The sequence below is a fragment of the Garra rufa genome, chromosome 13 (assembly GCF_049309525.1).
Source record: "Garra rufa chromosome 13, GarRuf1.0, whole genome shotgun sequence".
Taxonomy (NCBI): domain Eukaryota; kingdom Metazoa; phylum Chordata; class Actinopteri; order Cypriniformes; family Cyprinidae; genus Garra; species Garra rufa.
The window spans coordinates 3,492,972-3,520,464 of NC_133373.1; the positions used below are offsets into that span (position 1 = coordinate 3,492,972).

General features: G+C 33.6%; 1 protein-coding gene across 2 annotated transcripts in view; it reads left to right on the forward strand.

Moving 5' to 3' along the window:
* bach2b (BTB and CNC homology 1, basic leucine zipper transcription factor 2b) overlaps positions 1-27,493 on the forward strand; it is a 199,870-nt gene that overhangs the window by 64,088 nt on the left and 108,289 nt on the right. Inside the window, exon 2 of one of the 2 annotated variants that reach the window (XM_073816721.1) lies at positions 115-391. The exons of the other annotated variant lie outside the window; for it this stretch is intronic. Within the exon in view, the coding sequence (XP_073672822.1) occupies positions 326-391 (66 nt within the window). The 5' untranslated portion in view covers positions 115-325. The remainder of the gene's footprint in view (positions 1-114; positions 392-27,493) is intronic. 2 annotated transcript variants of the gene reach the window in all.

The window sequence follows — 27,493 nt, forward strand, 5'->3', positions numbered from 1 at the left end:
GCAGGTGCCTAAACCTGTCGGTTTTGCCTCAAAAGATCTAGACCGTCATTTGTTGATGTGATTATCTGAGAAAGATATGATGCATGATAATAAGAAATTCACTGTTCATTACAGGAAAGGAAGTATGGCTGAGGTTTACAGTCAATGAAGCCGGAGGGGTGTGTGTTAGCGTGACAGAGGTGGAGCTTTCTCCACACACAGAGAGAGACGTTCCTCTGTTAGGAGGCCTGTGCTGTCGACCCCGAAAACCCAGCCGAAAACTGTTGCTGGCGCTGCACCACAACATGCGTCTCAATCCCTCAGTCACACAGGAGCATCTCAGCGCATGCTAACACTCGGAGCTGTCATTGTCACCTCCTGTCAGAGCAGTCAAACTATGGAAAAGACCACTGTGAGTTGATTTGAGTTGAATTTCATGCTTTTTGCTTTTACTCCTCAATGCATATGCATGAAAGATGGGCGCCTTGTTCTGCCACGCTGTATCACCAGGTTTGGGATTGCTATCTTGTTTGGTTGGATGTGTTTGCAAGACATTGTCAGATTTAAATATACCCAAAAGATCATGGAAGTGGATCACGTTCGCACAAGTATCAGGGGCAGGTAAATGTTTGACAGGTGTCCTCAAACATCCCTGCAAACGTCCGGTGGTCCCCTTTGACAGCTTGAATGAAACGACCTGCAAGCTCCTGCAAAAGATCTCCATTAAACATTGCATATCTAGTGTTTAGTTTCAGTTAGGAAGTCTGCCATTTTGAAGAGAAGGCTCTTCGGGTGCAATTTGCACCAAAAAGAAAATAATTTACTAAAAGTTTTGCTTTTCTACTCGAGTTCAAGTACTTCCATTTCTGAAGTGTCTTGCAAAGGAAATAAAGCTTCCTTTTCACAGTTTCCTCTCCAGGTGCTGCAAATATCAACTGTATAAATAAATATCGAGCCGCAAAGTGACTGCGATATTAACTTGATTATAGAAAAACAACTTTCATTGTAGCTGAATTCCTGCTGGAAGGTTCAATCTAATTATGACAGCATCGTGGTACCTTGTCGGACCCATTTTCTCTTTCTTTTCCTGAACAGTCAGTCATAAATTCCAGTTGAATGTTTAATACGATGAAGCAGCTTTTACCGCTGTGAGAGGAAAAGATTTGATCATTTTGAAATCTGGCCTCACCATGCACCTTACGTGTATGTAAAGTCAAGCCTCATATCCCGTCTTCATTAGAGGACTGTTTAGAGGACTCTGTCTCAGGGTCTAGGGATGTTCAACCTAGAAAATTCTTAGGTATGACATGTTGGAGAGCAGATTGCACTGCATAATGCAGATAGGCACATGGTTTTTGCTTGAGGAGAAAAACTTATGCAGATCTCCTGATGTTGTCAATGTCAGCCATGCTACACCTCACTACTGAAATGACAAAAAGTGCAATCTAAATGTTTGAGAGCACAAGCGAAAATGCTTCTGTTTTGCATTTTTCTAATTAAAGCAGTAGTTCACTTTCAGTACAAAATTTATAGATGATGAACTCACCCCTTATCATCCAAGATGTTCATGTCTTTTTTTCTTCAGTTGTAAAGAAATTGTTTTTTGAGGAAAACGTTTGAGGATTTCTCTCCATATAGTGGACTTCAATGGTGCCCCTGAGTTTGAACTTTCAAAATGCAATTTAAAAACAGCTTGAAAAGGCTCTAAATGATCCCAACCGAGGAAGAAGTGTCTTATGTAGCAAAAAGTAGTTATTTTCTTTAAAAATAAAAGCACAATTTATATACTTTTTAACCTCAAATGCTTGTCTTGTCTATGGGAGTTTTTCGGCATACCCTAAATGAACTGGAATACACAGAGTTGACGCAAAGCTAGACAAGACGAGCGTTTGAGGTTAAAAAGTATATAAACTGTAATTTTTTTTTAAATAACCAATTGTTTTGCTAGATAAGACCCTTCTTCCTCAGCTGGGATCTTTTAGAGCCTTTTGAAACTGCATTTAAACTGCATTTTGGACGTTCGAATTCTTGGGCACCATAGAAGTCCATTATATGGAGAGAAATCCTGAAAAGTTTTCCTTAAAAAAATATTATTCCTTTACGACTGAAGAAAGAAAGAAATGAGCATCTTGGATGGCAAGGAGGTGAGTACATTATCTGTAAATTTTTGTTCTGAAAGTGAACTACTCCTTTAAATACAAAATGTTTCATTGCAAATTATATTGTCAGAGTTATTACATTTCTTAGCATTTGGTTCAAACATGACTGCAGAACATTTGAACAGCATGAACTCCACAAGTTTGTCAATCCTGATGATGATTTGTGATGTTCCAAAGAACATCTTGTGCTTCAGTGGAAGAACATTTGACCATCTGTACAACGAGTCAGATGATCTTTGTCTTCTTTGATTCTTTGATTAGTGACTTCATTTTACGTCACTGCATTGCTTTCTTTGAAGTCATGATGAAAGTAAAGTAACGGCAGATCTTTTCTTCTGTATTGCAATAATGGATTTTCAAAAAAGAAAAATGTAGGATTTAGTCATCAGTTTTTGATTGGATTATAAGATGTGGGCCCTTGCTTGCACGTTTGAAGGGCGTCATTTAAGCAGACTAAATGATTGAAGATCTCCGGCATTCGTCACCAGATGAGGGAGGAGCCAGTTATAACATTTTGATTTGACAAGAGCAAATGAGAAAAAAAAAAAAAAGGAACGTATATGGATGAATTGTTCACTATTAGATCTATAAATAAAGGAAAATACACAGCTAGCAATATTTGTGCATTAATTAAAGCAGCACATTAATACAGAACAGTAAATAGAAGGTTTGCACTTACATCACGGTTTGATCAGTTACCCGAATGCACAGCCATATTGGTGATACTCGAATCTAAACAAAAACATAGATTACACAGTTAATGTACTACAGAATACGCTGTTCTGCAAATTTATGCTGTCTAAACCACAGAAAAAAATGTGTGAAAGCTGCAAAATTATATGCAGAAGGACTTAGTAAGCAGGAAAGGATGCAATATTTTGACAAACTAAAGTTAACAGGTGGTAGAGATACATACGAGCAGTTTTCATTAAGATATTAGCCTAATATGTCACCTACCAGACCAGAAATGATAAGAACAAACATGCATGTTGTCAAGAATTTTGCTCTGCAATCCTGGTTCAGTTTGTTTGGTCAACCACAAATGCCTTTTGTTCCTCAAAGTTTTTTGCACTCTTCTCCTCAATTTGTTATACGTTTTGGCAGTCTATAGTATTCCAAATGATTTTCCCCGGTCTGACCGATTAGTACAGCCCAGTACATGACAATAATTGACCATTTTCAGCTGCAGAAATCAGCAAAATATGCAAGTTTTGTTCGGTTCAGTAGCATTGTTTACGTTCAGTGCAGCCAATATGGCCAATTGATGACGTGTCGTAAAAAAACCTCTAAATTAGGAACTGCTTTAGCATTAAATGCCAGCCAATCATAATTTTCGAAAATGCATTTTCTAAAATAAATAGGGTATATATCTAATTTCCAAAATTAGATTTCCAGACTCAGTGTGCAAGCTCAGATTTTACAAAGCCACATTTTGTAAAACACATGTTGGCTTTAAAGCACATAGATTGGTTTTATCTCATGCAATCTTTTCTGGCATTTTCATAAATTGATCATTTGCAATGTCTTATTAAAAAACTCTGTAAGCAGTGACATGGCAAGTTTACTGTATATCCTCCATGTACGGCTATCGTCGCATCTATCCTCGGTTCTTCCTCAGAGCGCGTGCATACTGTGAGGCAGCGATCTGTCCCGTTCCCAACGTGCTTTTCTGCATGTGCAGCATGGGGTGAAGCCAGTGAAAGAGGACATTGTTCGTGTCGTAGTGAGGCATGTTGCATGCACTTATAACTCTGAGTGGGTGAAGTTTCCCCCATCATGCACCAGGAATGCCTTTGAATGACTGGATTGTGTGGAAGGGAAAAGCAGCAGGCGTTCAACTCTTTTGTTTTGATTTTTCGCTCTCCAATCTCTGTCGCAAAACTGATTGAAAGAACCCTGAGTGAAAGAATCATTCAAACCAAAAAAGTAAATTGACATCATGTACTCAAACCTGTACGACGTTCGTTCTTCAGTGCATACTTTTGTGCATGTAATGAAAGTCCAACATTTCCATTTTTGGGGTGTTCTATCACTTTAAGTAATGTAACCGAGGAACATAACTCACTTTACGACTCTATGTGTTTTGCATTAAACCAGCCAACAAAGTGGACGGAGGAAAAAGAACATAAAGGGAAAGAGTGATTTGAGTATGTTGTAATGTCATGGATTAAGATGCCCAGCGCAGCTGCATCAGGGCCGAACTGTACAGTGGTGTGTTTCTCATTCTCTCCCATGTCCGAGAGCAATGACTCGTTAAAACGTGTGACTCAGAACGGCTTGTTTGTGAGCAGACCACCTCCAGGGTTTGATTCACAGGCTTCATCTATTGATTCAAGTCTTCCGCTTGTGCCTAACAAAGAAAACAAATGGCTTTCACGTCTCTCCCTCCCTCTCATGCATTCTTTTCTCTCAAAGGGCATTGATTGATGAAACCACACAAGTGAAGGGTCCCGATGCCACGGGGGGCTCCCGGCTCTCAGTGATGTAATGTTTCTGAGGTCTGGTAGGCCGGCGGATGGACGGAAATTTGAAAACACAAATTTTGAGATTTTTCTAAACATGTGCTAGTTTGTTTTTGTTGAGTCTCAGAGGAGAGTTTGCTCTCCGTGAGTTTTGGCACTTACGTCATGGAATTTGGCGACGATTATAGCGAGGGAAACGTTATGTGGGAAATCGGTCGGTAAGAATTTCCAAAGATTAAATGACACAAAATTGCCTATTGATTTTGAAAAGGAGCACGAGCGAACATTTCGTCATATCCCAATGAATGAATCACAATCCCACCCTTTAGCGGCGCCCAGAGGGGTTGGTGTGCTTTTTAATATGACAGGTAAACCTTTGGAAATGACTGACAGCATTGAGTATGTAAATGACCGTTTTGCACTGGCTTGCGTAGCTTCTTTTCAGCCACCTCCTTTGGTTCTTTTTATTAATCACAAATGTGACACCAGCCGCTGAGTTCATTTTACTGCCCCGTGAGAAACTTCGGCCTGTGACACCATCTCCTGTTCTGGGTGTGTTTTGGTTTGAGGAGTCTCCTCTGTGTCAAAGAGCTGCATGTTGAGGCTTCCTCCGACGCTCCGAGCCGTAAGGAGAGCACAAAGTGAAAGGTCATGGAGAACGAGTGAGAGAGAGGCTATTTTTAACCCTGCTGTATCAAGTATCACCTCCTACCATGAGGGAAGATATTTCAGGATGCTCTTGGGTAACCACTTGGCCAGGTGAAACCAGGTGCTGTTTTTGTCTAATTAGCCTTCTGAAGAATACAAATCCACATCAATGTTCATCAAGAAGGTACAGGGTGATCATTGCCACTTATCTCGTCAAATATAAACGTTGTTAGTGGCAGTGGATGGAGTGTTTACCACAGCTGCAGTCACAGATGGCATGTTACAGTAGCCTTGCAGTGCTCTGAAGCTGCCGAAACATATGGGAAATAGTTGAGGAATGCTTTGCTCATGCCTTCGAGGGTATGTGCAAATTTGCATTTCAGGATGACATTGGAGGACGTGCACTCAAGACTTGAATAGAGAGATCTCTAACCTGAGAAAGGTGACACTGAATCCTTCTCACTTCCTCTCTTTTATTTGCTTTCCTTTGCAGGTGTCTCTTTCCTTTCGGTCTCTGGGAATGGCCTAATTTTTCCCTTCATGCAGCCCATTTTTTCCCATTCATGTGGTGTGTCAGACAAACATTTCTTGGATGCTGGTTTCTGTACAAAGTTGTTAAATATTTCCACTATAGCTGCACTTGGAAATGAAAAATGTGTTTTTTGAACACACGTTTGACATATCATGAAAATTGTGGGCATGATTTCACATCTTATGGGGCAAGTTGTCACACTTATTAAATGGATAAAATATAAAAATTTACATTATGTAATATATTGTAAGATGTAATTCATTTCTCTGATGGCAAAATCTGTTGATTTGGTGCTTGAGAAACATTTCTTATTAGTATCAATATTAGGGTTGTGCCAATATTGTATATCGACCTTGGTTTGGTCAGTTTGGCCCAGATGTACATCCATATTGCCATTACTCTGATGTAAACAACAGCACTGATTTCACAATGTACCACTGAATACATTGTTCTGCTAATTTATGCTGTCTAAACCACGGGAAAAAACATGTGGAATCTACTAAATCACATAGAGAAGGACTTAGTAAGCAGAAAAGGGCACAATATTTTGACAAACTAAAGTTAACAGGTGGTAAACACACATATGATTAGTATTCATTAAGATATTAGCCTAATAGTTCACCTACCTGACTGGAAGTGATCAGAACAAACACAGATGTTGTCAAGATTCTGTAAATCCTGGTTCAGTTTGGCCAACCACAAACGTCTTTTGTTCCTCAGACAGTCTTTTGCAGTCTTCTCCTTGATTTGTTAAAACTTTTGACAGTCTATAGTACTCCAAATGTTTTTTATTGGTTCAACCGATTAATACAGCCTAAAACATGACAATAACTGAACATTTTCTGCAGCAATAATCAACTAAATTTGCGAGTTTCCTTCAGTTCAGCGGCGTTGTTTGCGTTCCATCACATTACTTCTGAGGCGTTTTTTCAGTTTTGCGCGTTATAACCAATCACAGACCATTCCGTTGAGTTTAGGAACGCAGTGGCCAATCAGATGCGTTCAAATGAGTCATCGCTGAAACAACTGCGTTTAGCCATTAAAAGCGCGTTTTCTGACTAAATTCAGCTCGCTCACGAATTCCCTGATGATAAACAACGAAGTGCCGATGTTCGTGCGATGTAAGTAGATATTTCTTGATTGTACAGTGTGCATAGCTTCACTAATTATAACTGGAATGTTTTCAAAGCGTATAAACTTGGTCCCAATGATGTTCTTTGATAATGTAAATATTTTCTGTAAGTTAGCTGCTGCTTTGAGGAAATGTAAGCATTATAATTAGCAACTTACAGTGTTTTATATACAATTTCAGTCATGTTTAAAATGTAGTATGATATGACATCCATGCTACTTGACTAAAAAGATATGTCTAAAATAGAAGTTTGTAAATTATTAAATAAAATAGAATGATCGATCAGCAGTGTTTGATTATTGTTTGACAACAATCTATATCTTTAAATCTATCTGACAAATAGAAAGTTTCACGTGTATTTGAAATACAAATCTTTTGTAACTTGCTCAATAAAAGCATAGTTAGTGAGCTTTAGCCCTGTGACAACTAGCCCCTACTGTATATTATACTGCAAACTGTCCAACACTAACCATATGTTTGTATATGTAGCCCAAAAGGGGGTTGCATTGATGAAAGCAAAGGAATCCCCAGCCTTATTGTAGCTTTTGGGCGTTTTGTGTCTCTTTTGTCTCTGTCTCTCTCTCCCTGGTGCTTTCTCACTGTCTGGACTTTGGGAAAAAGGGGGACGTTTGTTTCTGGAATGCACTTCTCTAAGCCACGCTTGGCATCAGAACATCTTTGTTCGAAAGCAAAGGAAGGAAGGTCCGGAGTTGCCACCGAGGGTTATCGGGGAGTGCTTTTTCTTGGATGGGGTAGGGGGTAAAGCTGCAGCAAAGTTCATTCATTCATTGGTCCGCCTGTCATGGGCCTCCACTTTCTTTTATTTTTAGCCAAATCCATCAGGCTTGACAAGCGGGAAATTTGAGCCAGCGCGGGGCAACGCTCCAGAACCCCCCACTCCACACCGTCATTCTTCTCCCGCTCCCTCCCTCTCCATCCCCACACTCGCTTTCCCCTCTCCCCCCTGGGAAAAACAGAGCAGAGTTGAGTCTGGATTCAGACCGCCAGAGATGTTGAGTCATGTGAGTCTATGTACACAGACAAGAGGAAGAGGGTGACACGCTGCATAATGTCAGTGTTTTTGACTGAAAAGAGCTCTTTTTTTATTTATTTATATTTATTTGAGCAGAATAAAATATTAAAACATGCATAAAATATTGTATCAAATTGTATACAAATTTTAAAACGGTAGAAATTATTGTTATATTGTTATATTATTGTATACATTATTGTATACATTATTGTTTGTTTGTTTGTATTTATTTTATTTATTTTTTCTTTTTTGTTGGTTTTAAGCATTAATCTAATAATTGTTTGTACATTACTTATAGAAATAAAATAAAATGTTTTTTAGAATAAATCTTACAAAGTATTCTTTAAAAAACAATGAATTATATAAATTAAATGATTTAAATTAAATTCAGTTTAAGATTTCTTTTCTTACCTTATTTTTGTTGGTTTTAAGCATAAATCTAATAATTGATCAGAAATGATTAATTAATTGGAAAAATTACAAAATGTAAAAAAATAAAATAAATAAATAAAATAATAAAAAAAAAAATTATTATAGATCTAATGATTGGCCCCTGAAATGAAAATAAAATAATGGTTTTAAAAAAAACAACTAGCAATTATTTATAGAAAATGAAAAAAAAAACCCAAAAAAACAGTTGTGGTAATAATAAAAATGTTATTAAATTAAATTCAGTTTAAGTGTTAAAAAACATTGGGGAAATAATTAAAAATAAATTAAAAAAATAAATTTTCCTAAAATGAAAAACAAATTGCAAAAATGAAAATAAAATTAAATGTTTTTAAGCATAAAGCTAACAATTAAAATAATAAACTAAAATAAAACAAAATAAAATGGTTTGAGAATAAATAGGAAATAATTAAATACAATTTAAGTTCTGTTTCAGATTTTTTTTTTCTTACCCTTTTTTGTTGGTTTTAAGCATAAATCTAATAATTGTTTGAAAATCATTTGGAGAAATAAAATAATATAAATAACATAAAATAATAACATTTTGTTCAGTATAGATCTAATGATTGTTCCTAAAATAAAATAAAAAAATAAGAAATTGAAATAACAAATTATTTTAAGCATAAAACTAACAATTATTCCTAGAAAACAGCAAAGTCGATTAAATTCATTGTTAAAATCACTGGGGAAATAATTAAAATTATATATATATATATATATATATATATATATATATATATATATACAGTATATATAGATTTTTTTTTTTTTTTTACTTTTTTTTTTTATTTTAAGGTATAAATCTAATTGTAAATCATTTGGAGAAATAATATACAATAAAATATCAAATAAAAATCTTCAGCATGAATATAGCGATTTCTAAAATGGAAAAAAAAAACAATTGCAAAAATTAAAGTAAAATAAAACTATTTTAAGCATAAAACTTACACTTTCCTAAAAAAAAAAAAAAAAGGAAAAATAAAATAAAATAAAACTGAGTATAACAACTATTCCTAAAAATGTAAGGAAAAAAAGTTGAGGAAATATTTTAAATTAATTTAAATTTTATTTTATTAAAATAACGCATTTTCAGTAAATCTATATGTTTTAAAGGTTGTTTTAAATATGTCTACTAAAAAAAGGCACCAAGCCAATTATTTTAAGAAAGTAATTTTTTTGCAGTGCAGATGAAGTCAGGGGCTGAACTATGGTTAGGGTTGAAAGAGGTGGCGCATTCCCCCCTGGTTCTTTTATAAGGTAATGTCTAGTGAGTCTGGAAGGGGAGACATGTGCGCGGATATATTTTAACACACAGCAGGCAGACGGAGAGCAGGGGAGGGGGTGGAGGTGCCTGCCAGCTTCCTCTCTACCCATCTCCCTTTCTCTTGTCCTGCCTGCCTGCCCAGTCCAGCATTTGCAGCAGACAGGAACATAGCAGTAAAGTAAAGCCAGAACAAGCCGAAAAGCACACACACACTAAAAGGCAAGTGGCAGCCTTGAGTTTGACCTATTAACCTGCATGTTAATGTCTGACCGCTTCTGTGGCGTGTTTGCGTGCGATCCAGAGACTCCAGTTCTGCTCTAAAGCAGCATGTTTTGAGTTGGTGCCCACTACTCTTAGTTATGTTTTGTATTATGCAAGGGCCATACCGTATTATGTTTCTCTTAAGATATATGGTGGAAAGGAGCGTGTGCGAGTGTGTGTTTGGGCACGTGTATATGTGCGTGTGTGTGTGTGTGTGTGTGTGTGTGTGTGTGTGTGTGTGAGAGAGAGAGAGAGAGAGAGAGAGAGAGAGAGAGAGAGAGAGAGAGAGAGAGAGAGAGAGAGAGAGAGAGAGATGTTTGAATACGTCCTGTTTGAATACGCTTGAACTAGAAAGCAGACTGATGGGAATTAGTACATGTGCAGTGTTTACAGTAGCAGATATAGAGGAATGGAAAAGATGGATATTCACTGCTTAAAAGACTAGTTTAGAAGTAGATTAGCATGAATTTCTTTGGTTATTGCTGGTTTGGTGCTGTTGAAGCTGGTTAACCTAAAGGGAGATAAACCTGGTTTGTTTATTTATTGGTTTGTTGTTCTTTTCCTTTCTGTTTACCTATTTATTTAGTGAACTGTTTAGTTACTTTTTTGTTTATCTGTTTGCCATCTGGTATTTATTATATATTTGGTATTTTTGGTATTTATTATATATTATATTATTATTTATTTCTATTCTGTTTTATTTAGGGTATATTATTAATATGGAAATATATTTACTTTTCCTATTTTTCCTGCTTATTTATTTTTTCTGTTTATATATATATTTTTTAATTTTATTTTTTTCCTGTTTTGTTTGTTTATTTTTCCTATATTTATTGTTTTAAATGTATTTTCTGGTTGTTTATACTTTATCATTACTTTACATATATTACAATATAACTTGATGTATTTTAATATATTATAAACATGCAAATATATACATATTTATCTATGTTTGTTTGTTCTATAGTTTTCTGTTAATTATTGTTTGAAATGTATTTTTGTTTATTTCTATTCAGTTTTGTTTAGGATTACATATTTACTTATATATTATTAATATTTTAAATAAACATATTTTTTGTTTTAATTTAATTATTTTTCTATTTACCTGTTTTTCTAATTTAGTTATATGTTTAGTTATTTGTTTATCTATTTTTTTGTTTATTTATTGTTTTTTATTTATTTTATTTAGTTTTGATTATTTAGATAGTTGTTTGTTTGTTTATGTTTATTTTTCTGTTTATTTATTTGTTGTTTTAAATGTATTTTCTGTTTATTTGTACATTTTATTTAGGGTTACATATTTATTTACATATAATATGATATATTTAATTACATATATACATATATTATTTACATATTTATTGGTTGTTTTTCATTTATTATTTTTTATATTTACCTGTTTTTCTAATTATTTAGTTATCTATTTAGTTATTTTTATTCTGCTTATTATTTTTTCTGTTTATTTATTGTTATTGCAATTTTTTTTCTATTTAGTTTTGGTAATTTAATTGCTTGTTTTTTTGTTTATTTTTTTATTTTTCCTGTTTATTTGTTTATTGTTTTAAATGTATTTTCTGCTTCTTTATACTTTTTATGTAGGGTTGCATATTTATTTACATAAATATGACTGAATAAATATTATTTGTCTACATATATATATATATATATGTAAATATATATAAATATTTATTTATTTAAATTGTTAATTAGTTTATACTTCTGTTTATTTTGGTTTATTTATTTATTATTTCTATTTTCAATTTATATATGCATTTGCAGTTTACATGTATTCATTTAGCATGTGCTTTTATCTAAAGCAAGTTACAAATGAGGAAATGCAGTATCACAGTCTAATTAACTATTGATGACTTCTTGATTGACTACTGATGAGCTGGCATGATTCAGCAAAACTCCTAATGTAATGTCTGAAATTCAGTGAAATCTTGAAAAGCTTCAGGGAGGCAGATGTTCAACATTTTTCCCCAAAAAGCAAATGTTGGTTCCCTGAACTAGTTTGCATGAAGTTCATTTGTATTAAAGTGTGCATGAGTTGTATTTGTTTAGTATGTGGGATATGTGTCCTGCTCCATGTCTTCCGATGTTGCCATTGCTGTCATTCGCAGCACCTCTCAAATCTAATTCAACTATTATGGTGTCAGGATCAGTGCAGGCTGTCAGCCCGGGGCAGGGTTCAGACCATGGTTAAGTACAAGCTTCAGCAGGCGCTGACACGGCCCTGCTGTACCCTCAGATATCTGTCTGTTTCTACTTCCTCTCCACTACATCTCATCCAGTGTGACATCAGCGCACAGGCCGCTATCAGAATGTGTGTGAACATGCTGTCTGATTCTAGCATACTTGTTTTATTTGGTATTTTTGACCATCCGTCCATGGGGGAAAGTAATGCAAAATAATTACAATACTGCATTGCGTCCTGAAAAAAGTAACTTATTGCGTTACTTGGTTACCTTTCGTGGAAAATAGTGCATTATGAAAAGCGTGTTTTTCGGTCAGAGAAAGTTGGTTCATGCAATGTTAAGAGGAATACTGTCCCACATTAAAAATGTATTTTGTGCATGAGTAAAATCATTTTCGCAATGCAGAAAGACACTTCTTTATGTGTTAGAGGTTTTTGAAAAAAAAAAAAAAAAAAAGCCGTTTCACACCAAAAGTGAAATGATTACCCCATTACCCCAACACTGACCATGAGCATTGTCTGTCAACTTACTTTCTTTCTTTCTTAATTGTTACCAAATTTTCAGTACTTCAGTAGTAACCTTTATTTTATCTTATTATTTTTTTTTTTTTTTTTTTTTTTTTTTTTTCTAAGGCATAACCAGTTGATTATTTTAAAATGCAAAAACTATTTTTTAATTGATAAATGTTTGTTTTTTACAAATGTTTTCTTATTACCTCATTTCCAGTACCTCTAACCTTAATTATATTTATTTGTTAATTTCATTTCATTTCATTTAATACATTTTTCTGACCCATAACCAGTATAATCCAAACTCTAGTAGATTAATTTATTATATAAAACTATAAACTATATATTTTTTATTATTATCTTTTTATTTTATTGTATATTATTTATTTTACTTTTATTTTATTATTTTATATTTCTAAGCCATAACCAATGTAATATAAGGTCTGGAATATTTTAGTATATATACAAAAAATATTTACTGGTGCAATATAAACTCTAGAGTGATTTTATTTATATATATAAATAAATGTTCAGTACCTCTAACCGCACTTATTTTATTTTATTATATATATTTTTTCAAGCTCATTGGCATTCTGCCTCTCTTTCACACCTATTGATCAGATCTCTTGCTGTTATTGGGATTCAGTTAGATAGCGTTTGATTGAGTGGGTCTTGTGAAGCATGTTGTTAGTGCTCAGCTCTCCAATCATTTATCCCACTCTTGCTGCATTGGTCCGCTCATTACAAAAGAAACAGAAAGGCCAGAGGGACATTTTATAATGTATGTGTTACAAAAACAGTCATCTGTAACCTGCTTTCAGATGTGTGTTGCTGAATGACAAACATCCACATTGAAATGACCACCTGCGCTATATTACAGAAGGGAAAACCCCTCTCGGGTTCAAACAGGTCCAGACATTATAATCTTGATGGCAGCCATATTACATCAATGTACTCACTGCTGGGAGTTTAAGACATTGAATATGCACTTGTTGCATAATGTCTCAGCGGAAGTGACCATGCTAAAAGATCTCTCAAGGCATATTAAATCCCACGTGTGCTAAAAAATGAAAGTTGTGTAAATTCCCATGGGAAACTATGAATGCCTCTGGGGCTTGACCGATGCGTGAGGGACAGAAGTCTCAACAGCACATAAAATGTAAAGGAATAACTGCAGAACATCATTCATGTGATTGTAAACATAAATATACAAACTATTTTTCTGTTTAAAATCCATTATGTATTATTTAAAAACAGTTTCTAGTACCTCTAACCTTAATTATTTTATTTTATTTTATTTTTCTAAACCATAGACAATGTAACAAACTCTAGTAGATTATTTTATTATATATTTTTGAATTTATATTTTTTTTAGTAGATTCATTTATTATATAAAAACTATAAACTGTTTTTTATTGTTATCTTTTTTGTTTTAGATTTTATTTTATTTTATTTTATTTTATTACATTTTGTATTATTTTTTAATATTTTATTTTATTTTTCTAAGCCGTAACCAGTGTAATATAAACTCTAGTCTAGAGTATTTAATTATATAAACACTATTTTTTAAATAATAACAATTTTTACGAATGTTTTCTTATTACCATAATTTTATTTTATTTTATTTTAAATTGTATTATTTTATTTTATTTATTTATTTTTATATAGAAACTATTAACATTTTTTAATTATCTTTTTATTTTATTTTAGATTTTAATTTATTATTTTATTTTTAAATTTTTTAGAATATTTTTTAGTTAATTATATTTTTTCTAAGCCATAACTAGTGTAATATAAACTCTAGAGTATTTTATTATACATGAACTATTTTTTAAATTAATAGCAATTTTTACTAATATTTATTATTACCAAATTTCCAGTACCTTTAACCTTAATTTTTTCTTTTTAAATTTTTTATTTTATTTTATTTTTCTGACCCATAAATAGTGTAATCCAAACTCTAGTAGATTAATTTATTATATAAAAAAAAACTATAAACTATATTTTAAATGATTTTATTTTTTTAGTTAATTATATTTTTTTCTAAGCCATAACTAGTGTAATATAAACTCTAGAGTATTTTATTATACAAAAACTGTTTTTTAAATTAATAACAATTTTTACAAATGTTTCTTATTACCAAATTTCCAGTACCTCTTTATTTATTTATTTTTACATTTTTCTGACCCATAAACAGTGTAATCCAAACTCTAGTAGATTAATTTATTATATAAAAACTATAAACTATATTTTAAATTATCTTTTTTTTTTACATTTATTTTTTAATTTTTAATTTTATTTTTCTAAGCCGTAACCAGTGTAATATAAACTCTAGAGTATTTAATTATATAAACAATTTTTTAAATAATATTTTTTTTTTTTTACAAATGTTTTCTTTATTTTATTTTATTTACATTCAAGCTCATTGGCATTCATCACAAATGTTGAAATTTGAATGGCTTCCTTTTCACGCTCTGAACTCACGATCGCCATGGTTACTGCTATAATGGGTAACTGGAAGCTGAGCGTATTTGGCAGATTGCAAAGCCTGGCTTTTGTCACTACACGCAGTTTGCTCAGCTTCCTACACGACTAACATGAAGGTCTTAATTGTGAATTTTTATCAGGCATCAGGTCAATGAAGCATCGCAGGTTGATAGTAGCGTTCACATTTGTTATAGCACCCGTTGAGGAATGTCCACTGCTGCAATCAAACTCTCATCAAACGAAAGCGCCGATGACTCAAGTCAGACGTATCGACTGAGAGCTGAGCTGAATACTAAGGCTTTCAGTCAAGGACTGCTTGCCCTTCACAAAGCCTTCTGAGGAATGTGGATTTGTCAATAATCTAAGATGGTGACGCCACCGTTGTGAACCTAACCTAAGTTAAATCTGCTCTAATCAATGACTCTTGAAAATGTATTAAGATTAAATCCTGTAATCGTGTGACAGGACGTGTCAGGAAAATGAGAGATTATGTTGAGTTAAGGAGTGTGGTATAACAGTATACAAAGGTTTAAGTGAGGTGAATAAATTATCATTGCTCTGTTTGTGTTAGCCAGCACTTTTGACAGTCGCTGCAGCCGCCAGTGGAGCATTGTTGCAGAACCCATCCCAGAAAAAGCTCCATATTCTCCTCCATCTGGCAGAGGTGATTAGCTGAAGTTGGGCAGATGGTGCCATGGCTAGGTTCCTCATAGCTTTGGGGGTAATCTACACATACTTCCTTACAAGGCCAGTTGGATCAGCGTGTTCTGTTAGCTCATCGCTATTTCTGCACTCACAGGATTTCACACAAAGCACTGTTGATTTGTGCTGTATTACAGTTCAAATATCAGAACAACCCTTAAACTAGAGACAATAATTTGAAAAGCAAGAATATAAATATGATAATACAGATAATAATTAATTCTTACAATTTTAAATAACTGTTTTCTATTGTAATCTTCTTTTTATTGTATTTTATTTAGTTTTTAAGCCAAAGAGTAATCCAAACATAAGTAGATTATTTTATTCTTTAAAAAATATTTTTCAAATTAATAAATATTTTTTTGTTGTTTTCTTATTAACAAATGTCGAGTACTTCTAAACTTAATTCTCTCATATATATATATATTTTTTTTTTTTATGATTTATTTTTTCTATTTTTCTGATTCTCATCTTTTATTTTTTTATGTATTTTGGTTAATTTATTTGTATTATTTAATTTTGTTTTATTTCTAATCCCATCCAAGTGTTATCCTATCCAGATTTAAGTACATACTTTTATTATAGAGAATTAATAAATAAATTAATTAATTAAAAATTTAAAATAATAACAATTAATTTCATTTTTTGTTTTCTTATTACCAAATTTCCAATACTTGTAAACATTATTCTCATCTTTCATTATATTTTATTTTGTTTTTATAAAAGAAAATAAAAATATTACAATTCAATTAATTACACACACACACACACGCACACACTCTTCTGCTCACCAAGCCTGCATTTATTTGATCCAAAGTGCATAAAAAGCTGTAAAATTGGGAAATAGTTTTACTATTTAAAATAACTGCTTGTTATTTAAATGTATTTTAAAATACAATTTATTCCTGCAATTTCAAAGCTGATTTTTTAGCATCATTACTCCAGTCACATAATCCTTCAGAAACAATTATAATATTCTGATTTGCTGCTCAAAAAATATGTATTATTATTATGTTGAAAATAGCTGAGTAGAAATCTTTTGTAATATTATAAATGTCTTTATCATCTTTTGATCAATTTAAAAATGCATACCTATATAGTATTTATACTATACATTTAAATCCAGATTTGCCAATAAGGTAAGAAAAGATGTCTAAATATCTTACATAATTATGCTTCTGAAATACCGTAATTTTAGTTTTAAGCATAATTAGATTTTGTTGACAATAGCAAGATAATGTTTCAGCAGAATTGCTGCATGCTCACAAAAATTCTTCTTGCATATTTTTCTGATATTTTGATTATGCTTTCATGGACATATTTGAGCAGATGTTTCCCCCACAATCATTGCAGAAATTATGCAAAATATGCACAGATTCTGTGTGGGCCTACTTCTGATTTTAATTATCAGGCTGTATTCCTCAATTATCATATGCTAACGTCAATACTGTATCGCTCACAAAGCCTCCTCGTCATTGTTTCCAGAAGAACATCCTTTTTTCTGCCTAATAACACATTGTCTGGGTCCGTGCTTGGCCTCAGCTCAATCCCCGTTTCCTGTAGTGGAGCCCTGAGCAGGCCTGGCCCTCAGGATGTTTTTGTTTGGGACGAAACGAGGAGAGGGGGAGGCGGAGGGGTTGCGATTTTGTTCTTGTGTGGCAAACCCGCCCAATTAAAAACGCCGTGGTCAGTGAGTGAACCTGGCAGAGACTGAGTCTGGAAGTGTTGACATACCAAGAATGAGGAAGAGAACGAAAGAGAGAGAGAGAGAGGGAAAAAAACGCAGGGATCACCCTGGAAAAAAAGGCACGAGGGGCTGGGCGGCTGTTAGGGGGGAAGGGAGCAGCGGGGTGAATCAAGGCTGTGGAATGCACTCCGTTTAGTCACATATTCACTCGCTAAACACCAGGAACTCCTGAGTCAGCGGCTTCCTCATCAGCTCTCCGAACTCAGAGACCCGTCCTGTTTCGACACGGTTTTGTCTTTCTCTCTGTAGTCCCATCTTCTTCTGCTTCCCTACCCCCTTCATCGATTGAGACTCGAGCTGTTGCGGTGTGATTGGCAGAACTCTTGGCTCCGTGTCAAAACAACCCCTCCTCCTCCTCCTCCTCCTCCTGACGCCGCCTCCTCTCGCCCTCCTGTCTGGGCTGAGGTCAGGATGAGCATATGTTGAAAATGGGTGATGAAACATCTACAGCAATGAAAATTCTTAGTTGTGGTGGACTTCGAACTAATAGTAGATGTGAGAGCGATTAATAACTTTATTAAAAACACCAGCTGAGTTAGCAATAAATGGCAATTTTGATTCAGTCTTAGGCTGTATCGAAAATCGCCCCCATACCCTCAGAACGGACATTTTTAGTGGTGTTCGAAACCATAGTGGACGTTACCGAGTGCACTCATTCAATCCCACAATGCACCGGAAAAACAAGTGTACAACCGATGTACCTTTAACGGCTAGATATAACCCATAATGCACTGTGAGAGTCGGGTAGCGCGCCAATTGAATTCCTGTGTCTCGCCAAAGGATGGAGCCCGCAGCTGAATCATCCATTCATTCATTTTACAAGGCGCTCGTCCACGGCATAATACAGCGTACAACACAGGTACAAATTTGTTGTAAATTGATTATTCAATTTGTTTAACTAGGGTTTATACATAATTTCTGTGACATAGTTCAAGACAAATCCTTTAATCTTTCTACTGGAACTGTCCGTTTTAAATGTTAAACAGCAAGCTATGCAAAAGCGCCAGTCCTTCCGGTGCACTTAGTGTCCGAATTCACTCAATCGTTTTCATTCACTCCTTCAAGTGGACTGTATGAGTGGACTAATTTAGAGAATAGTGAATGAGGGTATAGGGGGCGATTTCGGATACAGCCTTAGTCTTTTGACTAAAATGCCATTTAGTTTTAGTCACATTTTAGTCATGTGAATTGTTTTAGTTTTAGTCAACTAAATACACTCTTAAAAATAACGGAGCTTCAAAAGGTTCTTCAAGTGATGCCATGGTACAACCATTTTTGGTTCCACAAAGAACCATTCAATCAAAGGTTCTTTAAAGAAACTTCTCTTTCTTACCTTTTTAGTATCTGAAGAACCTTCTTTTACCGCAAAGAACCTTATGTGAAACTGAACGGTTCTTCAGATGTTAAACGTTCTTTATGGAACCATTTAGACAAAAAAAGGTTCTTCTATGGCATCGTGAAGCACCTTTATTTTTGAGAGTGTACCACAAGATTTTAGACGCTGAAATTTACAGTAGATTTATTTGGCTAAAATCAAATGGGTTTATTTACAGGATAATGCATTCATTAAGCATTTCGGTAAAATTAACTCATTGTATAAGTTTGATATTACGGTTTTATCATGATAGATGCATATTTAACTGCTGTAACAAAAAAAACATGGTCTTCTTTTTAATGAAATACCAATGGTTATATTATGCATTCTTTATAACAACTTGTTTATCACATTCTTCATTCTTTCAAGTAGACATATTTATTTATATAAATACGTTGATTCGTCTTCATTAGAGCTATTAAAGTGATTGTCAAGAGCAGTGAGTGATTTTTTTTCTCCTTTTTTGTTGCTTGATTAACATCAATGCCACAGACAAAAGCATCTAAATTAGGCTGCTGTCCCTTTAAAACCGAATGCATGGATGCAATGTACTGATACATATTCAATAGTCTCCCAAATGTTTACGTTCACCTAAGACATAAACCAGTGTGTTTACACGAAAACTGGTCAAAATGGACAATTCAACATCATTTTGTGTGTATTTTTTGTTCATTAGACACGAAAACGTACTCGTGTGCTGGTTGAGAGGCACTGCTTCGGTGTCTGTGCTCAGAAACTGGACCAAATGTAGCCATATGTCTGCTCTTTTCTTAATCCCCAATATTGACATTTTTGAACGTTTTATGAAACCTGCAGCAAATGTATGCTAGCTTATGTCCTGCCGTATAGATCAAAAGGCTATAATACAGTTCTGATGAACGCGTCTAACCTCCTAAGCACGCAGGAGATTCGTTCTGAATGAATCTCTTCCTAAATTATCCCTCCCAAACATTTTCGTCTTTATCGTTGACGAAAATGTCAATAGATTTTCTGCATAGTTTTTGTCATTCAAAATGAGTATTTGTTTTGTTATCGTCTCGTTTTTGTCTGTGAAAAAATGTTGTTGATGAAAATTCGTCAACAAAATGAACACTGGAATTTAGAGTGTTTTTGTTTGCATAAATATCATCATGTGCCACATTTAGCCCTTACCCCCTCTTTTAGGCTGGATAATCTGTCTGTTGACCTTCTAAGGCACACATCTCTCTCTCCCGGATGGTCTGAAGTGCTTCACTGATCTTTGTTTATCGCTAATGAAGAGCTGCATGTTGGTAATCATTGTACATTCTGTCCTAAGCTGTCATGCTGTCTGTGGTTAGAAATTGGTTTTAATAAAATATGTGACCCTGGACCACAAAACCAGTCATAAGAGTCAATTTATTAAAATTTAAATAAGCTTCCCTTTGCCATTGATCTATTGTTTGTTTGGATAGGATAGGAAATCACCTTTAAAGTTGTCCAAAGAAAGTTTTTAGCAATGCATATTACGAAAAAAAAAAAAAAGGAAATTTACTAAATATTTTCATGGAATATGATATTTGCTAATTTCCTAATGATTTTTGGCATTATCGGTCATTTTGACCCATGCAATGTATTTTTGGCTATTGCTACAAATATACTTGTTCTACTAATGACCAGGGTCCAGGGTCACACGATAAAGCTAGCTTTAATTTAATGTCAGGTTTTCTTGAAAAATATTCAACTTATGCTCACCAAGGCTGCATTTATTGCATCAGACTTACTGTGAAAACAGTAATATTGTGAAATATTATTACAGTTTAAAATGTCTGTTTTCTGTCTGAATTTATTTTAAAATATAATTTATTCTTGTGATGCAAAGCTGAATTTTCAGCATCATTACTCTTTAGTGTCACATGATCCTTCAGAAATCATACTAATATGTTTATTTGGTGGTCAATAAATGTTTTAATGTTGATTGATATTTTTGTGGAAACCATGATAGATTTTTTTTAAGTATTATTTAATGAAAAATAAAAATGCATTTATGTGAAAAAGAACATTGTAAATGTCTTTACTGTAACTTTTGATCAATGCATTGATCAATTTTGATCAATGCTTACTAACATAAAGTTGTTTATTTATAAAAAAATACCTTAATGACAGCCCTGGAATTTAATTTTATTTATTTTGAGAAAGATCCATGTTGCAGTCAACAGACATTTATTTATAGTCATGAGTGCACATCTGAAGCTTTGGTTTGGTGCTTATACTGTACATAGTGTGACTGTGACGCATTAAATATAACTTCAAATAAAATAATTAATAATAGTAATAAAAGTAATCTTTGCACTTTATGTAGTTACTTTTTAATTAAAATAAAACAAATGAATAAATTGTTATAATACTACTATAATTTCAAATAAAAAAAATTCTAAGCAAAAACTCACTTAATTTTGACTTGTTTTTGTCTGAAAACAAGAAAATAATTTTTACTTGTCTGGAAAATCCTTCTTGATTTAAGAATTTTTAGATATTTTGGCTGGAAACAGTAAGAAAAGCATTTTTTCAGTGCTCTTAATGCATTGTGTTCTCTTCTGAAGGGCATTGCGAGAGGACAAAACCTTTATTAAAGCAGTGTATTATTGATTGATTTATTCTTGCATTAAACATTACAGATTCCAGTGGCATTTTTTTCATTGTTGCAAGACTGATGTACTTAAATGGAGAGATGAATGAATGAACTTGTTTGTGTCAGCGTTGATAATCCATGACTTTGTGGAAATGGAGCACACCTGTCCTTTGTGCTGTCATCCTGTCAATCATTTTTACTCTCTAATGTACAGAGACATGTGATCACACAGACTCTGAGAGTCAGATGTTTCAGCACACACACATATGCACAGATGTGTCTCATAGTATTGCAGCATCACTATTAAACCAAGTGCAAAGTGTTTTTGTTGACATACCACATGTGAAACACGACAGAGTACTAATTTTTAAACTGAGCCACGATTTTGAAATTATATGTTTGAAAATATATGCTAAATTCAATTGGAATCCATTTCTGAAAAGTCACCTCTTGGCACCCAGTGAGATTTTCTTTTGTGAGCTCAACATATTTTTCCAGCACTTCCATCCAGGAGCTCATCATATTTTAGTGAGTGTGTGGTTGATTCAGAAGTTCTTTTGCTCGCTGTGTGTGAGAGTATGTGTAAGTTTGAGCATGTGTGGGTGTGATATAGTAGTTGTAATGTCATTCTGCAAACCTGTGCTGCGTGCTGCTAACTGGTGGGAGAATCTATCTTTAGCTCTGAGGGGGATTGTGAACAGTTGGCCTCCAAGGCTGGCGCTAACTCCGCTCGCTCAATTAGCACTACAGAGCTGCTAAAGCATGCAGAGAGATATGCTTCTTTGTGCTGGTGTGGTTTTCACTAACTTACAATAATATTAGTCCTTTTCCCTTGATGATGACGTGTGACGCATAGCTATTTATAAGATGGAAAGGCTGTGTACCTGTTCACATCATTAAAATACAGAATGGATGTGACTTACAGGAAGGCAGAGTGTTATAGCGTAGTACTTTGTTGTTGTTTTTTGCTACTTACCTTGTGTTTTATCATCTCTTTTAAAATTATTATATTTTATAATTATATTATTATATATTTTATATGACCAATTAATTTTATTTTATATCAGATACTGATTATTACAGATCAAGTAGACCGATAACCAATATTACAGATAACCGATATATATGTATGGTGTAAAAAAAAAAAATATGTCAAAATGAAAAATAACAAGGTCTCTGACAAAATTTAAATGCTTTTAAATTATTTTATCAGCAAATCGGTTTCGAAAATGACCGATACCAATACCGATAACCATAAAAATGCTTAATATCGGCGCCGATAATCTGTCAACCCCTAATTTAATTTAATAATTTATTTGTAATTATTATTTGTGACCTTGGACTACAAAACCAGTCTTAAGTAGCATGGGTAAATTAGTAGCAATAGCCAAAAAATACATTGTATGGGTCAAATATTTTTATTTTATCCCAAAAATCATTAGGATATTAAGTAAAGATCATGTTCCATAAAGATATTTTGTTCATTTCTTACCGTAAATATATCAAAACTTAATTTTTGATTATAATATGCATTGCTAAGAACCTCATTTGGACAATTTAAGGTGAAATATTTGTATCTTGGCCAAATATTGTTCTATCCTAACAAAACATGTATCAATGGAAGGCTTATTTATTCAGATGATTTATTTCAGATGATTTATAAATCTCAATTTCAAACACCTGACCCTTATGCCTGGTTTTGTGGTTTAGGGTCACATTTAGGTTGAATACATATATTTAGAATGACTAAATATCATCTCCAAATCTCGTTCATCATATTAAAACAATCATATAAAATATTGTAATTATTATATTACTTTGTTGTATATTATTTACTTGGAAGAAATTTCTAAAATAAAAAATGTAATAATTTAAATTATATATATATATATATATATATATTTATATAAATATAATTTTATTATTTTTGTGCGCTATATTTTTTTTAATTATTTTTTAGAATGTAAATTTATAATGAATATATACATATATATATATATATTTTTTTTTTTTTTGTCTAATTGATTTTGTTGAGCGTAAACCTATTTCTTTGGTAAGAAAATAATTTTATATTCGACATAAAGTGCAAAAATCGCTTAGTTTTTCACATGTCAATTTGTTTAGATAAAACTTTGAACAAATTGACTTCAGAAAAAATCAAGCGATTTATTCCATTTTATGTCAAACTTAGAAGTTATACATGAATTGAATAAAAAAAAGAACATGACTTTTACTGTCACATAGTGGTGTGAGTCCGGTATTGTGCGAAAATTTTCAGTAACTAGTGTCATTAAAAAATGCATTTATTGATTGAACAAAACTGTACGAAACCAGAGGAATGTTTGCTTTTTATTTAAGTACTAATTGGCTAGTTATGTGAAGGCTCCCACTCCACGTAGAATAACAACTTCATAACTACTTGTTCAACATTTTTGTGGTTTGTTGATGTTATATTGTTGTGTTGCATATCCTTAAACTGTTGAGTTTGTGTTGGAAGTGGGTCAGTGAAATATCGCAGGACAAGTCAAAGTATGAAACAGCACTTTTACACAAAGCGCACAAATGAGAAAGAGAGACCTCCTGTTTCAGGAAGTCCACTGAACAGGAGACGTTAAACACTCGGTTCCTTTTTGACATGTGTTTCCATCACCCTCCATAAGACGAGAGCAGCAGGCAGCGGGGCCACACGCACTCGCATCTGCGCACACACATCCTCACCCCACGTTTCATGAGGGTAAAAAGAGGCCACCGCCACATTTCAGTTTAACTGTTCTTTTAGCCTGTCCCCTGGAAACCTCTCATATTCTGGTGACTCACCTATCGTTTGAACCCAGGGCAGATAAGATCAAACCTAACAAGATCCTACACTGTTTGGTTGCTCCACCGAGAACCCACAGACCTGACAGCCGTTTGCCAGGTGGATTTGTGGGGAAAAAGTAATGGCCTACTTCTCTCTCACCACAGGAAAAAAAAAACATGATGTGCAAAACTATGTATAAGTGAAAATTTGTCGAGATTGCATTTTATTAGCATAGATTTTCAGTTGTGCATCTATAATGATCACAAAAAAATGGTACCATACAGGGTTGGGGCCATTCATGAATTGAATTGAGAATGAATGGTAAATTCCAATTCACTTCCTGGAATGGAATTGGAATTGGAATTGCATGCAGCTGACAGGAAATGGAATTGGAATTGAATTGGAATGTCAGGAAACAGAATTGAATTCAAATAAATTCCACTAAATTCCACTTGAGTTGCTAAATAAAATAATTTGACTCGATTTGCTTGATAGTTTATAGTACATTAAATATTGTAAATCACATAAACGACAAACATATAAAAGAAATACAAAGTACTGTATGTTTAGTATGTTAAGCATGATCATTTCACATGCCAAATTTCAGGAAATGATGATAATTCGATGCAATAAAAAGTGAATGAAATAAAAGAATGAACATGACTCATTTTTTTGTGAGTTGAGACATATATTATGTGGTAATCATATATTGAATGTATAGTACATCCAGAAACTTATCACCACTGTCATTCAATTATTAATTCATAATGTACAGTTCTCATTTTTATTTACTTGCATTTGATCAACTCTATTCAATCATGGTATTTGTAAAGCATCATAAATAAAGTTCAAATGTATGTCTCTAAATGCAATCACAAATAAATGCTCAGAAACAGCAATAAACGGAATTCAGTGGAATTTCCCTGAATTGAATTCCACTTCCTGTAATTCCAATTCAATTCCAACTCTGTTTCCTGTAATTGTTGTTGAATTCCAATTCCAGCTCCATTTCCTTCTTTGTATTGGAATTGTTGAATTCATTCTGGAATTGAATCCCTGGTACCATATTACTATAAGGTGATATTTGAGGTGGTTTCTTTAATTTGATAAACCAAAAAAAATTGTGTATATTTGGTTTTCTGTAGTTAATTTAGGTTTATGTTCATTGACAAACATAAAGCCAGCCTTATAATTAAGATTAAAATAAAATTAAAGTTGTTTAGAAGTATGGAAAGCTTGTAAATTCATGAAATTTGCATGAAAATGTAAAAAAATCATGTGGCTTTTTGGCATAGAACTAAATATAGTTATTGATGCACAGTATATGTTACCTTTTTGCTAAGAGGTGAAATTAGAGGTTTGTTTTTTAATTTATTGATATTGTATTTATATTGGTCATCCATGGTTAAAGGATAACTATTGCCAAAATGCAATAGTTTTTTTTACTGTAAATGAGACAAACTTACATCTAAAAGCATAAGTACGACAATCAAGCCGTTTTTGAGATTGACCGTGATTTCGTTTTGTGGTCAATGGCCGGTGAATGGGAGTATTAAGGGCACTACTTTGAGCGCATCAAAATCGATATTTTTACAACACTAAGAAGGCTCGACACACCATGAAACTTTGCTCGAAGTATCGCCTGGGTCTCTACACATGAACTCCAGCATTGAGAACATTGTTTGTGTACACAGAGTTTACGTCACATTCAGAGATCGACGCTTCTTGACTGGCAAGACGGCTGCGAGCGGAAACCCAAACAGTGTAAGTGAGTTGTTCAAAACCTTTCTTTTTAGTAAACTCTGTGTACACAAACAATGTTCTCAATGCTGGAGTTCATGTGTAGAGACCCAGGCGATACTTCGAGCAAAGTTTCATGGTGTGTCGAGCCTTCTTAGTGTCGTAAAAATATCGATTTTGATGCGCTCAAAGTAGTGCCCTTAATACTCGTTTACAGTAAAAAAAACAGCCCAGGTTGCATTTTGGCAATAGTTATCCTTTAATTTAGGCTTATGCTCATTGACACACCTGAGGCCAGCCTTATGATTAAGATTAAAATAAAATAATTAAAGTTGTTTAGAAGTATAAAAAGGTTGTGAATGCATGGAATTTGCAAAAAAATACAGCAAATCGGTTTGACCGATACCGATAAGTTGCTTAATATCGGTGCCGATAATTGACCGACCCCTAATTTAATTTAATTATTTGCTTATATATAAGTTTAATTATTATATATATATATATATATATATATATATATATATATATATGTCTTAAGTAGCATGGGTATATTTGTAGCGATAGCCAAAAATCAATTGTATGGGTCAAAATGATTAATTTTTCTTTTATGCCAAAAAATCATTAGGATATTAAGATATTAATAATGTTCCATAACGATATTTTGTAAATTTCCTACCATAAATATATCAAAACGTAACTTTTGATTATAATATACATTGCTAAGAACTTCATTTAGACAACTTTAAAGGCAATTTTCTTAATATTTAGATTTTTGCACCTTTTTTTAAATAGTTGCATCTCGGCCAAATATTGTCCTATCCTAATAAACCAACAGATCAACAGAAGGTTTCTTTTGACTAAATAGTATCTAATTTCATTATGAGCCCTTTATTAGTTATCGGTTTTGATATTGTGCATCCCTACAATAAATAACAGAGTGGCTCTACACAAATAGTTTGCATTTCTCTCTGATAAAAATACCATGTTAGACGTAGAGCGTTTATCATCGGTCATAAACCGCACTGTAATTTCACTCCATTTTCATCCATTAGCCCCCTGTAGAAAGATGAGGTCAGCCCATTGAGAGCCAGTGTTTTGATGGGTAACTAAAGTCCGTGAGAAGGTAACCTGATGTGTTGGCCTTTTGAGTGAGGCGTGCAAAAGCATAAATCCATTCCTCTTCCAGACCTCCTCGAGTTTCTGGTGACGTCAGAAGTGCATGCGGGAGCATTCTCATCCCTCTCAGGTCTCCGCGGATATGCATCTTATCTGTCTTTTTCCGTTATCAATACTCGACGAAATCCTTCCCTCTTACTGTTTTCGGGGCTCCCGTGCACATGAGTCAACGTGCACGCCGGGTATTTTTAGAGACGCAGATAGTGTGTCCTACCAGACGGCAGAAGACCAATTAAGCATGTCGTACAC